This window comes from Neoarius graeffei, chromosome 20, assembly GCF_027579695.1.
Source record: "Neoarius graeffei isolate fNeoGra1 chromosome 20, fNeoGra1.pri, whole genome shotgun sequence".
NCBI classification, from domain to species: Eukaryota; Metazoa; Chordata; class Actinopteri; order Siluriformes; family Ariidae; genus Neoarius; species Neoarius graeffei.
The window spans coordinates 64,811,172-64,823,594 of NC_083588.1; the positions used below are offsets into that span (position 1 = coordinate 64,811,172).

The 12,423-nt window shown below is 46.6% G+C and overlaps 1 protein-coding gene across 1 annotated transcript in view; it reads left to right on the plus strand.

Annotated features, from left to right (window-relative positions):
• Nucleotides 1–1,921: 1,921 nt before the first annotated feature.
• mybpc2a (myosin binding protein Ca) overlaps nucleotides 1,922–12,423 on the plus strand; it is a 77,135-nt gene continuing 66,633 nt past the window's right edge. Inside the window, exon 1 of the mRNA XM_060902458.1 lies at nucleotides 1,922–2,036. Coding sequence (XP_060758441.1) covers nucleotides 1,922–2,036 — 115 coding nt within the window. The remainder of the gene's footprint in view (nucleotides 2,037–12,423) is intronic.

Here is a 12,423-nt window from a genome sequence, read left to right on the forward strand (position 1 = left end):
ATCACACACACCCTTCTTCATATTTCTTAATATATAAACAGATAGAGGATCCAAACTCGACACATCCACTGAGAGGAAAGAGTGACGAGAGAAGCGAGAGAGACGTCAACGCATGAGAACAGGAACATGCCTGAACCGAAGAAGCCAGGTATGACCACTATCATCCTGCGCTGAATAACCGAATGTATGCGTAAACATTGCATAAAGTAGGAACTAGACAGAATGTAGGAATTAAAATCAGGTTTTTCTCAGTGGTGATAAGGACACTCGGAGATCTCACCCATAAACTACAGAAGTTTGGACACATGGCTGATCAAGATTCAGAAAAACTGAAACACTGAAACGTCACCTTTTTACAGAAATTACATCACGTGAATTGCTACAATTTCAAACTTTAGGATGAGCTTCCAGAAAAGACATCAATCTCAGTCCAGCATGGAGAAATAATTATTCATATTTAAAAAATTATAATAAATTCAAAATGTATCCTTATCCCTAAATGTTTCACCTTTGCTGTAGATCTTACAACAGAATGACAAAATTCATCTGTATCCGAAAGAAAGGCTCCGTACAGCTCCATTTCTCTTCCTCAAGGAAGAAAATCAATAGCTGGACCTTTAGAGGCACAAGAGTGGTCCTGAATTTCCAATTATGTATTGTAATGAGTAATAAAAGTGCAATAGTCCATTTTTACAATGTGTGGTATCTTTATATATTTATCATTTCATCAATATCTCAATACATTTTTAGCTACAAGAAAGAAAGGTACCATAAGCTATATACAGTTTATTGTTCAGTAACGTGCACAGTATGGAAGTGGACACAACACTGATACTCAAGATCCAATTATATATCATAAAAGAGTTTTAAAACTGTGTTAAATTCACTTTACGGAGCGAAACTCACAAACTAAAAGGTTCCCAGGACATAGCCTTGAGGGACTCTTTTATTACAAATAAACAGTTTAGTGTTTTGTTTTTTTCCCGGAAGAGTCCATGAGAAGAACACCTTTCTTAGGCAGCCTTCGGTCTCGAGAGACCATGGATAGCGCCATGGAAGGTCAGTTTCTGGTTTGTAAGCAGCATCTAGAGTGGCTGAGGAGCCCTATTCTGGTGTGGCAATCCTTGCCACATTTGTTGCAGATGAAATATGTAGGTTGCTACTGGCTTTCTTGTCTCTGTTTCCTTTTTGCTCTTTTCACCTCCATCTGGCGGGCACGTCTTTCATCACCACTCTTCACTGCTTTCGTGACAGCACTCTGCCAATGGCTTCAGTCATCTGTGAGGGACTCCCAGCTTTGGATGTTGATACCAGCAAGCTTCAGGTCGCGCTTACACACATCCTTGTACCTGAGCTGCGGTCTGCCAGCAGGGCGGGATCCCTCAGCCAAAGCGCCGTAGAGAAGGTCTTTTGGGATGCGGCCATCCTCCATTCGATAGATGTGGCCAAGCCATCGAAGATGCCTCAGACTCAGCATGAAGTGCATGCTAAGGAGACCTGCTCTGTCCAGGACCTCAGTGTTGGGAACTCGGTCCTGCCAGGAGATGTCGAGGATTCGCCTAAGACATCGAAGGTGGAAGCTCTCGAGCCAGTTCTCCTGCCTGGCATATGTTGTCCATGATTCACTGCTGTAGAGCAGGGTGCTCAGGACACATGCCTGGTACACTTTGAGCTTGGTGTTCTCTGTGAGGTATTTATTGTTCCACACCTGCTTGCTCAGCTTGGACAACACAGCAGCGGCCTTGGCGATACATTTGTCGATTTCCGCATCCAGAGAGAGGTTGCTGGAGATGGTCGAGCCCAGATAGGTGAAACTGTCAGTGGTGTCAAGCTCCACATCACCGATGTTAATGACTGGAGGGTTGTTGGTGTCTTGACCCATCACCTTTGTCTTCTTGATGCTAATGGTCAGTCCAAACTCATGACAGGCCTTCGTAAAGCAATCGATCAGTCTCTGAACCTATTCCTGTGTATGGGAGGTCAGCACTACATCATCAGCAAAAAGAAGTTCCTTGATCAGGACGTGTCGGACTTTGGTCTTGGCTTTTAGGCGGGCTAGGTTGAACAGCTTTCCGTCACTTCTTGTGTGTAGATGGACTCTGAAATATGAAATACCATAAAATGTTTGTTATGCCTTTTTGCCGTGTCTGGAAATAATATAAAGTGACACCGCAGAATAATTAATACGGTAGTACAACAGAAGGTCATGAACGAATCACTGATTATCAACATATCCACTGGATCATGTTGTGAGAGTTTGGAAAGAAACTGCAAGAAAGACGTCATTACTGTCACTGCAGACGGACATGATATTAATAAAATGTCACATACAAGATGAATTAACAGCTTTATGATGTTCTTTAAGTATCCTAAAAGTTTATGAAATGCTAAATTTCAGTGCATTTGCTGATAACTTTAAGAATCCCTGTAGTATAACTTTAAGTGACTTTCCACGACTTCTTAAAGCTAAAAATAACGAAATGCTGTTAAAAAGAACATTTAAGATGTCAATTAAAGTTACTAAATTTAACATTTAAACAAACTTAAAGTCACTATGTACTACTTTTAAGAGTACTTATAAAGGGTCTTAAAGTTGCGAGGATATTTAATGATTTTAAAAAGTTCAGTAAAGGTAATTAAAGTTAGTACTAAATTTAAGGGCTGGTCTTAAATGGAACTTAAATACACGACTAAATTTATGGTTCCTTTAATTCAGTTCAATTCCTTTCAACTTTGTCACATGTACTACAGACAGTGTTACACAGTCCAGCGAAATTCTTATTCTGTGAGTCCTCCAGTAACATTACCTGAACATGAAAAAAAAATTAAATAGAAGAGATATAAAGTAATTAAAATTAAATAATAAAGTAATTAAAGAGATAAAAGGAAATGAAAAACAAGGATATAAAGTAGTATAAAAAGATGTAGCAAAGTATAAAGTGCCAGTGCCACTTTAAGGTTTCGATTAAATGTAATTAAAATTCACATTTTCACTTCGTGGTATAATCAATCACTTTATAGCTACAGAGTCAGAAAGAAAGTTTCAGCCCAGGGACGGGTTTGTTTTAAAAGAACCAAAATATGTAAAACGAGCTTTAAAAATTGTGTTAAAGTCACTTTTTTGGGTGAAAATGAAACGCTTCAATCCAGGACATGTCCTCGATGGAGTCCTTTATTCCACAGTTTAGTGCTTTAGTGCACTTTGTTTCTGAAAGAGTCCTTAATGTGTATAAAACATAACATTAGGATAAAAACGCTCATGATGTTCTTTCAACTGTCTGGAAATAACATAAAGTCGCACTGAAGTATAATTAATAAATAAAATGATACTGCTGTTAGACTTTAACTCATCCCTGATTATTAGCATCCATCCATCCGCTTATCCTGTACAGGGTCGCAGGCGAGCTGGATCCTATCCCAGCTGACTCTGGGTGAGAGGCGGGGTTCACCCTGGACAAGTCGCCATGTCATCACAGGGCTGACACACAGACACACAACCATTCACACTCACATTCACACCTACGCTCAATTTAGAGCCACCAGTTAACCTAACCTGCATGTCTTTGGACTGTGGGGGAAACCGGAGCACCCGGAGGAAACCCATGCGGACACGCGGAAAACATGCAAACTCCGCACAGAAAGGCCCTCGCCGGCCACAGGGCTCGAACCCGGACCTTCTTGCTGTGAGGTGACAGTGCTAACCACCAAGCCACCCCTGATTATCAGCATATTTACTATATTTACTATATCAGTATATTATATACACAATATCATGATTTATATGTAGATCTTTTTTTTTTAAAGGAATCATTAAGTGCATAATTTGTTCTCAGGACCAGATCAATAAAAACAACAGTTTCTTTAAGAAAATGCCATTTTGTCAAACTAATATCTGAGCGAAATGTTTGGAATGGTTAATGTCTTATTTGTGTGTGAGATCTTTACATGACACGCTGTCGTTCTGTTGTCCATCTGCTCTGATTTCACTCATTATTTTAAAGAATTTCACTTTCATAAGCTTTACATAACAAAGCTGAATTAAATAAATACATTATCTGCCTATAGATGTAGCCTACTATAGCTATTATTTTCCATATAATCCATTAATTCCTTGAATTCTGCACGTTATGATTAATAATACAATCATTGCAGGCTGATGGAAGTTTATTGTATGTATTTTTGTATTTCTCAATGCAACAGCTGAATCAGCAGCAGACTGAATGTTTATAAACCCCTGACATTAATATCTGGGATATTTATTGCCGGCATCCTGCAGGGCTGTAAAACACCGCCAGCTCACTTTTCAGCAGCCGAGTCACATCTGTGTGAAAGATGAAAACTGAGAGCAATGGCTTTAAAGCAGAAACATCATCACGCTTTCAGAGAGAGTGAGAGAGAGAGAGAGAGAGAGAGAGAGAGGAGGTTGTAAATTCATCATAACGTTTATGAGTGTAGCGTCTCATCAACACACGATGAGTGAAGAGAAAATAGACACAGATCAGTTACAACTGAGAAAATATTCATACAGAAATAGCAGCAATACAGCTTTTATTTACACGATCTCACCTCATCTCATCTCATTATCTGTAGCCGCTTTATCCTGTTCTACAGGGTTGCAGGCAAGCTGGAGCCTATCCCAGCTGACTACGGGTGAAAGGCGGGGTACACCCTGGACAAGTCGCCAGGTCATCACAGGGCTGACACATAGACACAGACAACCATTCACACTCACATTCACACCTACGGTCAATTTAGAGTCACCAGTTAACCTAACCTGCATGTCTTTGGACTGTGGGGGAAACCGGAGCACCCGGAGGAAACCCACGCAGACACGGGGAGAACATGCAAACTCCGCACAGAAAGGCCCTCGCCGGCCACGGGGCTCGAACCCGGACCTTCTTGCTGTGAGGTGACAGCACTAACCACTACACCACCGTGTCGCCCCGAGTGATAGTATTTCTAATTTTAAAAATTCCCCAAAGTAATATGTGGCAGCGGGGGCGTGGTCAAGCGTTGGTCTGTCAAGTCAAGTCAAGTTTATTTGTATAGTGCTTTTAACAATAAACATTGTTGCAAAGCAGCCTTACAGAATTTGAATGACTTAAAACATGAGCTAATTTTATCCCTAATCTATCCCCAATGATGAAGCCTGCGGTGACGGTGGCAAGGAAAAACTCCCTCAGACGACATGAGGAAGAAACCTCGAGAGGAACCAGACTCAAAAGGGAACCCATCCTCATTTGGGCAACAACAGACAGCATGACTATAACATTAACAGTTTTAACATGAAGTCAGTTTTGTTGATGTTATAAACTCTTCATTGATGGAAACTTGAGTGCAAAACTGTTCATGACAACTGCAGTGCTAAAGTTAGCAAGTCAACTGTAGTCCTCAGCCATAAAAGCATTACTGTAAGAGTCCAGAGCGTCCTCCAGGTGTAACTTTCAACTGTCCTCATGGGGCCGTCCTCCACAGGAGCGATGCGATAAGACTCCAACCAGGCACAGGGCACCAGGATGGATCAGGCAGGTCCGAGGGGCAGAAGAGGTTCAGCATCTTGGGATGGAGTACAGAAGAAACCTGGGATGGAGTACAGAAGAAAAAAGCCCCATGGAGTCCTCCCCCTTCAAGGACCTGGTCCATACCCTCACCATGGCCCAACAGAGCCAGCACCAGGCGCTGGTCGCCCTCCGGAAGGAGCAGGAACAACGGTTCGAAGCCCTGGTGCTGGCGCAGCAGGAAGACTGCCAGGCGTTCCGGCACCTTCTCGCGTCAGCGGGGTCCACCACCACCACCGTTGCAGACCCTCCCCACCTCACCCTAATGAAGATGGGTCTGCAGGATGACCCCGAAGCCTTTCTCGCTCTTTTTGAGCAGGCAGCAGAGGCATGGGGTTGGCTGGTGGAACAGCGCATGGCGCGCCTCCTCCCCCTGCTAACGGGCGAGGCGCAGCTGGCCGTGCTACAACTCCCCTCTGACAGCCGGCTGGTCTACGCCGACCTCCGCAGAGCCGTCCTCCAATGCGTGGGGTGCACCCCGGAGCAGCAACGGCAGCGTTTCCACGTGCTGTGCCTGAAGGAGGTCTGCTGGCTGTTCGCGTTTGGCCAGCAACTCCGGGATGCCTGCTGGTGGTGGCCAAGGGCTGACAACCGCGATGCCAAGGGAATCATCGACCTGGTGGCACTGGAACAATTCATCGCCCAACTTCCGGAAGGAACAGCGGAGTGGGTCCAGTGACATTGCCCGGCATCGCTGGATCAGGCCATCATGCTGGCGGAGGACCATATGGCGGCTGTTCCGATGGCAGGACAGCGTGTCTCCTCTTCTCCCATCTTTTCTCTCTCTCTCTCTCTCTCTCTCTCTCCCCTTCTGTTCCTTGTCCTCGCCCCATTCCCCCACCGTGGAGGCGGGGCCTGGCTCCACCCCAGCCGGCCCGCCGCACCCGCGGTGCCCTACCGTTTCCTACTTCCGTGTCTGTGTCTTCCACCCCTCAGGTGAGTGAGCTCTGGAACACCGGTGCAGAGAGAGAGCCTGGGCCGGTTTACTGGCCCTGCAGGGAGCCAGGTCACCTCCAGCATCAGTGCTCGGCGATGGAGGTGGGCGCGGTGGTCCAGATTCCTGACGCGCCAGGGACCGCCCTCGATTGGGCTGGAGCATATCGCATACCGGTGAGTATCCAAGGGGATATGTATCAGGCTTTGGTGGACTCCGGCTGTAATCAGACCTCAATCCACCAAAGCCTAGTGCAAGACGAGGCATTGGGGAGAGCACAATTGGTGAAGGTGTTGTGTGTGCACGGGGATGTTCACAACTACCCTTTAGTGTCAGTCCACATTCTATTTCAAGGGGAGAAATTTAGAGTAAAGGCGGCGATTAATCCTTGCCTTACCCACTCGATAATTTTGGGGACTGATTGGCCGGGATTTAGGGAATTAATGGTACATTTAGTGAAGAGTGGGGCCTACCATAATTTAGCAGGGGGAGGTCCCGGAGTGGCATTGGTGGGAGCAGCTGTCACAGAGCCGTCTACGTCATCACCGCATCAGAGTGAGGAGCAGCATGCTCCTCCTCTCTCTCTTGGGGAATCCCTCGCAGATTTCCCGTTGGAGCAGTCGCGAGACGAAACTCTGCGGCATGCGTTTGACCAAGTGAGAGTAATCGATGGTCAAACTCTCCAACCAAACGCCACCCCGTCCTTCCCCTATTTTTCCATTATTAAGGATAGATTATACCAAGTGACGCAGGACACTCAGACTAAGGAACCGATAACAGCTTTTAATCCCAAAGAGCTGCTGGGAATTTATATTCCAGGCGGCTCACTTTAATCCCATGGCCGGACACTTGGGGCAGGATAAGACACTAGCCCGAATAATGGCCCAGTTCTATTGGCCAGGGATTTGCGGCGATGTCTGTAGGTGGTGTACAGCGTGCCGCGAATGCCAGTTCGTAAATCCCGCGGCCATTCCAAGAGCGCCTTTGCACCCTCTGCCATTAATCGAGACCCTGTTCGAAAGAATTGGGATGGATCTCGTTGGGCCATTAGATCGGTCAACATGAGGATATTGCTTTATTTTAGTTCTGGTGGACTATGCAACGCGATATCCGGAAGCAGTGCCTCTTCGCAATATCTCAGCACGCAGTATTGCAGAAGCGCTCTTCCGCATCATCTCCCAAGTCGGAATCCCCAAAGAGATTCTGACTGATCAAGGCACTACGTTTATGTCATGCACACTGCGCGAACTGTATGGGTTACTGGGAATTAAGCCTATCCGCACCAGTGTTTATCACCCACAAACGGATGGCTTAGTCGAACGGTTCAACCGCACTCTCAAGAACATAATTCGGAAATTTGTAAGTGAGGACACACACAACTGGGATAAATGGCTCGAGCCCCTGTTATTCGCAGTGCAAGAGGTCCCACAAGCCTCCATGGGGTTCTCCCCATTCGAATTATTATACGGGAGTAAGTCACGTGGCATTCTAGATGTGCTGCGTGAAAATTGGGAGGAGGGACCTTCAACAAGTAAAAATGAAATTCAATATGTTATCAACCTGTGCGCCAAACTCCACACGCTCATGCACCTAACCCAGGAGAATTTGCGGCAGACCCAAGAACGTCAAGTCTGTCTGTACGACAGGGGCACGCGCCTTAGGGAATTCACACCAGGAGATAAAGTACTCGTGTTGTTGCCCACGTCAAGCTCCAAATTGATCGCCAGATGGCAAGGACCTTTTGAGGTCATACGGCAAGTTGGGGACATCGACTATGAGGTGAGGCGAACGGACAGGGGCGGGGTGTTACAGATTTACCACCTCAATCTGTTAAAATTTTGGAACGAGAAGGTCCCCGTGGCATTGGTGTCAGTGGTTCCAGAGAAGGCGGAGCTGGGGCCAGAGGTTCAAAAGGGAAAATTGACATCGCCCACCGCTCCGGTCCCCTGTGGAGACCACCTCTCTCTGACCCAACTCACGGAGGTAGCCCAGTTGCAGACAGAATTTTCTGATGTGTTCTCGCCCCTGTTCGGCCACACCCACCTCATAGAACACCACATTGAGACGCCCCTGGGGGTAGTAGTGCGCAGCCGCCCTTACAGACTGCCCGAACACAAAAAAAAGGTGGTTCGGGAAGAACTCGAGGCCATGCTTGAAATGGGCATCGTCGAGGAGTCCCACAGTGACTGGAGCAGCCCGGTGGTCTTGGTTCCCAAGGCCGACGGCTCGGTCCGGTTCTGTGTGGACTATAGAAAAGTCAACGCAGTGTCTAAATTCGATGCGTACCCAATCCCTCGTATTGACGAGTTGCTCGATCAACTAGGCACGGCTCATTTTTATTTGACATTGGATTTGACAAAGGGATATTGGCAGATCCTCTTGACTCTGCTATCCCGAGAGAAAACGGCCTTTTCCACACCGTTTGGCTTACATCAGTTCGTTACACTTCCTTTTGGGCTGTTTGGGGTGCCTGCTACGTTCCAGCGGCTTTTGGATTGGGTCCTCCGCCCCCACGCCACCTACGTGGCCACATACTTGGACAATATCATTATTTATAGTAATGACTGGCCGCGGCACTTAGAACACCTAAGGGCCGTTCTTAGGTCACTGAGGCGAGCGGGTTTCACAGCCAACCTGAAGAAGTGTGCGATTGGGCGGGTGGAAGTACGGTATGTGGGCTTCCACTTGGGCAATGGGCAGGTGCATCCCCAAATCAATAAGACAGCAGCGATTGCAGCCTGCCCAAGGCCCAAGACCAAAAAGGGGGTGAGACAGTTCCTGGGGCTGGCTGGCTGCTATCGTAGGTTTATACCTAATTATTCGGATGCCACCAGCCCGCTGACTGATCTCACTAAAAAGGGGGCACCAGATCTGGTCCAGTGGATGGAGCAATGCCAGCGGGCTTTCTCTGAGGTAAAGGCTGCACTGTGTGGGGGGCCACTGTTACACTCCCCTGACTTTTCTCTCCCCTTTGTTTTGCAGACGGATGCATCGGACAGAGGGCTTGGGGCTGTTCTGTCCCAGGAGGTGGAGGGAGAGGACCGTCCAGTGCTGTACATCAGCCGGAAGCTGTCAGTGCGCGAGGGCAGGTATAGCACAATAGAAAAAGAATGCCTTGCCATCAAGTGGGCGGTCCTCACCCTCCGCTACTACCTTCTGGGGTGCCCTTTCACTCTCTGTTCGGACCACGCGCCCCTGCAGTGGCTCCACCGCATGAAGGATGCCAACATGCGGATCACCCTTTGGTATCTGGCACTCCAGCCATTTAAGTTCGAGGTGGTCCACAGGCCGGGAACGCAGATGGTTGTGGTGGATTTCCTCTCCCGTCCGGGGGGGGGGGGGGGAAGTCAGCTGCAGGCTGGACGGCTCCTCGGCCTGAGTCGGGCGGTGGGGGTATGTGGCAGCAGGGGCGTGGTCAAGAGTCGGTCTGTGAATGGAGGGCGGAGTCAGGGAAGGTAAGTGGCAGAATCACTGCACCTGATGTGAATTAACCTGTGTTTGTGTGTCTCCCCCAGTGACCGCGCCCTTTAAAAGGAGAGAGAGAGCAGAGAAAGGGAGCTCTCTCCCCAACCTGGACACTTGTGTGCGTGCGTGTCTGACTGGGAGAGTGTGAAAGGGAAAGCTGAAAAACTAAAATAAAAAGTTTTTGTAACACTCAGTTCTGGCCTGCTGTGCTTCTGTGCTCCACCCACCTTCAACAATTCTTACATAATAGTATTTATAATTTTTTTAAATAATTTTTATATTTCTTATTTATGAGTATATAATAATTTTACTACAATTATCAATTACTGCACATCATAAACAGGCTATTTATTTATTTATTGAATAAGCATTATAATGCTGAGAACTCTAATCTCTAATCTGCGTGTGTGTGTGTGTGTGTGCTCTGAATGCTGTCTTTATTTGGACATACTGTACTAATTTTACGTGCTGTGTTATTTGCAGGATGCTGCTTTAATCACAAGTTCACTTCAGACCTTTTTCCCCTTGTCCACACTCCATGATCCATCGACATACTGCCACGTTTCTCAAGGTCCAATGTCATGATATCACTCATCTCAGATCCCTGACCCAGTCTCCTCCTCGTCCCCCCTCTCATTCACACCTTCCTCACTCTGTGATCTAGCCTCCTGCTGTAGAGAAGCTCAGATTACACCTCCGTGGTGGATCTTGAGAGCCAGAAAGCACGATTCCTCAATAAACAGTCTCCAGAATAGAGCCGTGGCTTTGGACAAGACACAGTGTGTGTGTGAAGGTGTAAAAGCGCTCAGCAAACGCACACTCACGGAGTCATGTTAGACGAGGACAGAGGGCAGAACAATCTCGTTACATCTTCAGAAGACATTTTAAGATCCGTCCCAAGAGCGTGTAAACTCACGCTGGACTGTTTTACATCCCAATCTAACCTGCTTATGCAGTTATGACTTTCTGCACCAATCTGCAATGTTTTCTCACAAACTAACTTGGTTCTATTTCCAAAAACTGTCAAACTTCACCTTTGACCTCACTGTGTTCAGGATAGCAAGTGACCCCCCGCAGATTAGCTACGATGATGTAAACAAATCCAAATGATTGTCTTGAACCGATCCGATTCCGCATACAGTCTGATGTTTATTCCGTTCCCTGCTCACAACTTTTGCCATGTACACACGTAGCCGGGTATTTTTAAAACCGAACATTTTCCCCCCCTCCGTTTATAAAAATGTTTTATCCACACCACCTCGTCTTCGAAAAAAATCCCTTCCACACATAACCGAACATCTGCGTTTTCAATCACATTCATAAGCATTCCAAACCTGTAGATGGCATTATTTCCCCAAATCCTACCCCCTAATCACATCGCCTGTGCTCTTGGAGCAGTAGTTGGGCTTCTAAAATTAAACATGTAAATAGCACCTGCACAATAATTAACGCTTTCAAGGCACTACTCCGATCCATTACTCTTTAGCTAGCCGCACACTACGCCGATTTTCAGCGTACCGAGCCAACTGAAGTCGCGAGTCAGGTGTAAAGACTAGTTTTCGATGGTACCGACTCATCTCACAGCCGATTCGAAAAACTAATCGGGAGCCAGACTGATCGGCGAGAGTCGCTAGCAATAGCCAATCATATCTTTCGCATATAACACGTGACATCATTAAACACAATTTCTAGCGCGAGAAATACGTGTTGGTAGCACCTAATGCAGGTATATACTGTAATTCCATAGACTGAAGCTTTATCCATAGACACAGTGGGCTGGAAAGCCACTCTGCTCAAGTTGTGTGGCTGAATTCCAAATCGCTTTAACTCCCCTATATAAGTGCACTATTTAAGGTTGGAAATAATAGCTCATGCAGCCTAGATAGTGCGCTACATATTCCATGTTGTGTCATTTGTAATTCAGCCTGTAGCATCTTCAAGTGTTGGATTTAACAGTAACTATATCCAATAGCCAATCACAAAGCTATTAAGTTGTCACGTGTCGCTTCAATCGCGACTGCACTCGTCAACAGTCGGGGGATATGTGCGTGCCCTGTCGGGAGTCGGCTCTGAAATGGGTCGGTTCGGTACCGCGTGGATCGCCGTGGTGTGCGGCTAGCTTAAGTCCATGCTTAATCTGGCTTCTGCAGTAAACAAAGGTCGCACGTTTGACGTCAGGGCAGATTTGTTGTCATTTTTTTGGCGCAGATTGTGACGTTCTAAAACGCAAAACTCCGGTTATCTCTGTCTACACGAAAAGGCATACACGGAGTTTTCAAAAATCTTCACTTTGCCCGGAGTTTTTTTAAATATTCGTTTTTGATGTGTTTTCATGTGGATGACAGGCCAAAACGTAGAAAAATATCTTCGATTTAGCAGATACCCGGCTACGTGTGGACGGGGTCTTTAGCTCACAACTGCCTGCAATTCTTTCCAAACATGGAAGAAAAACTTAAAACCTGATAC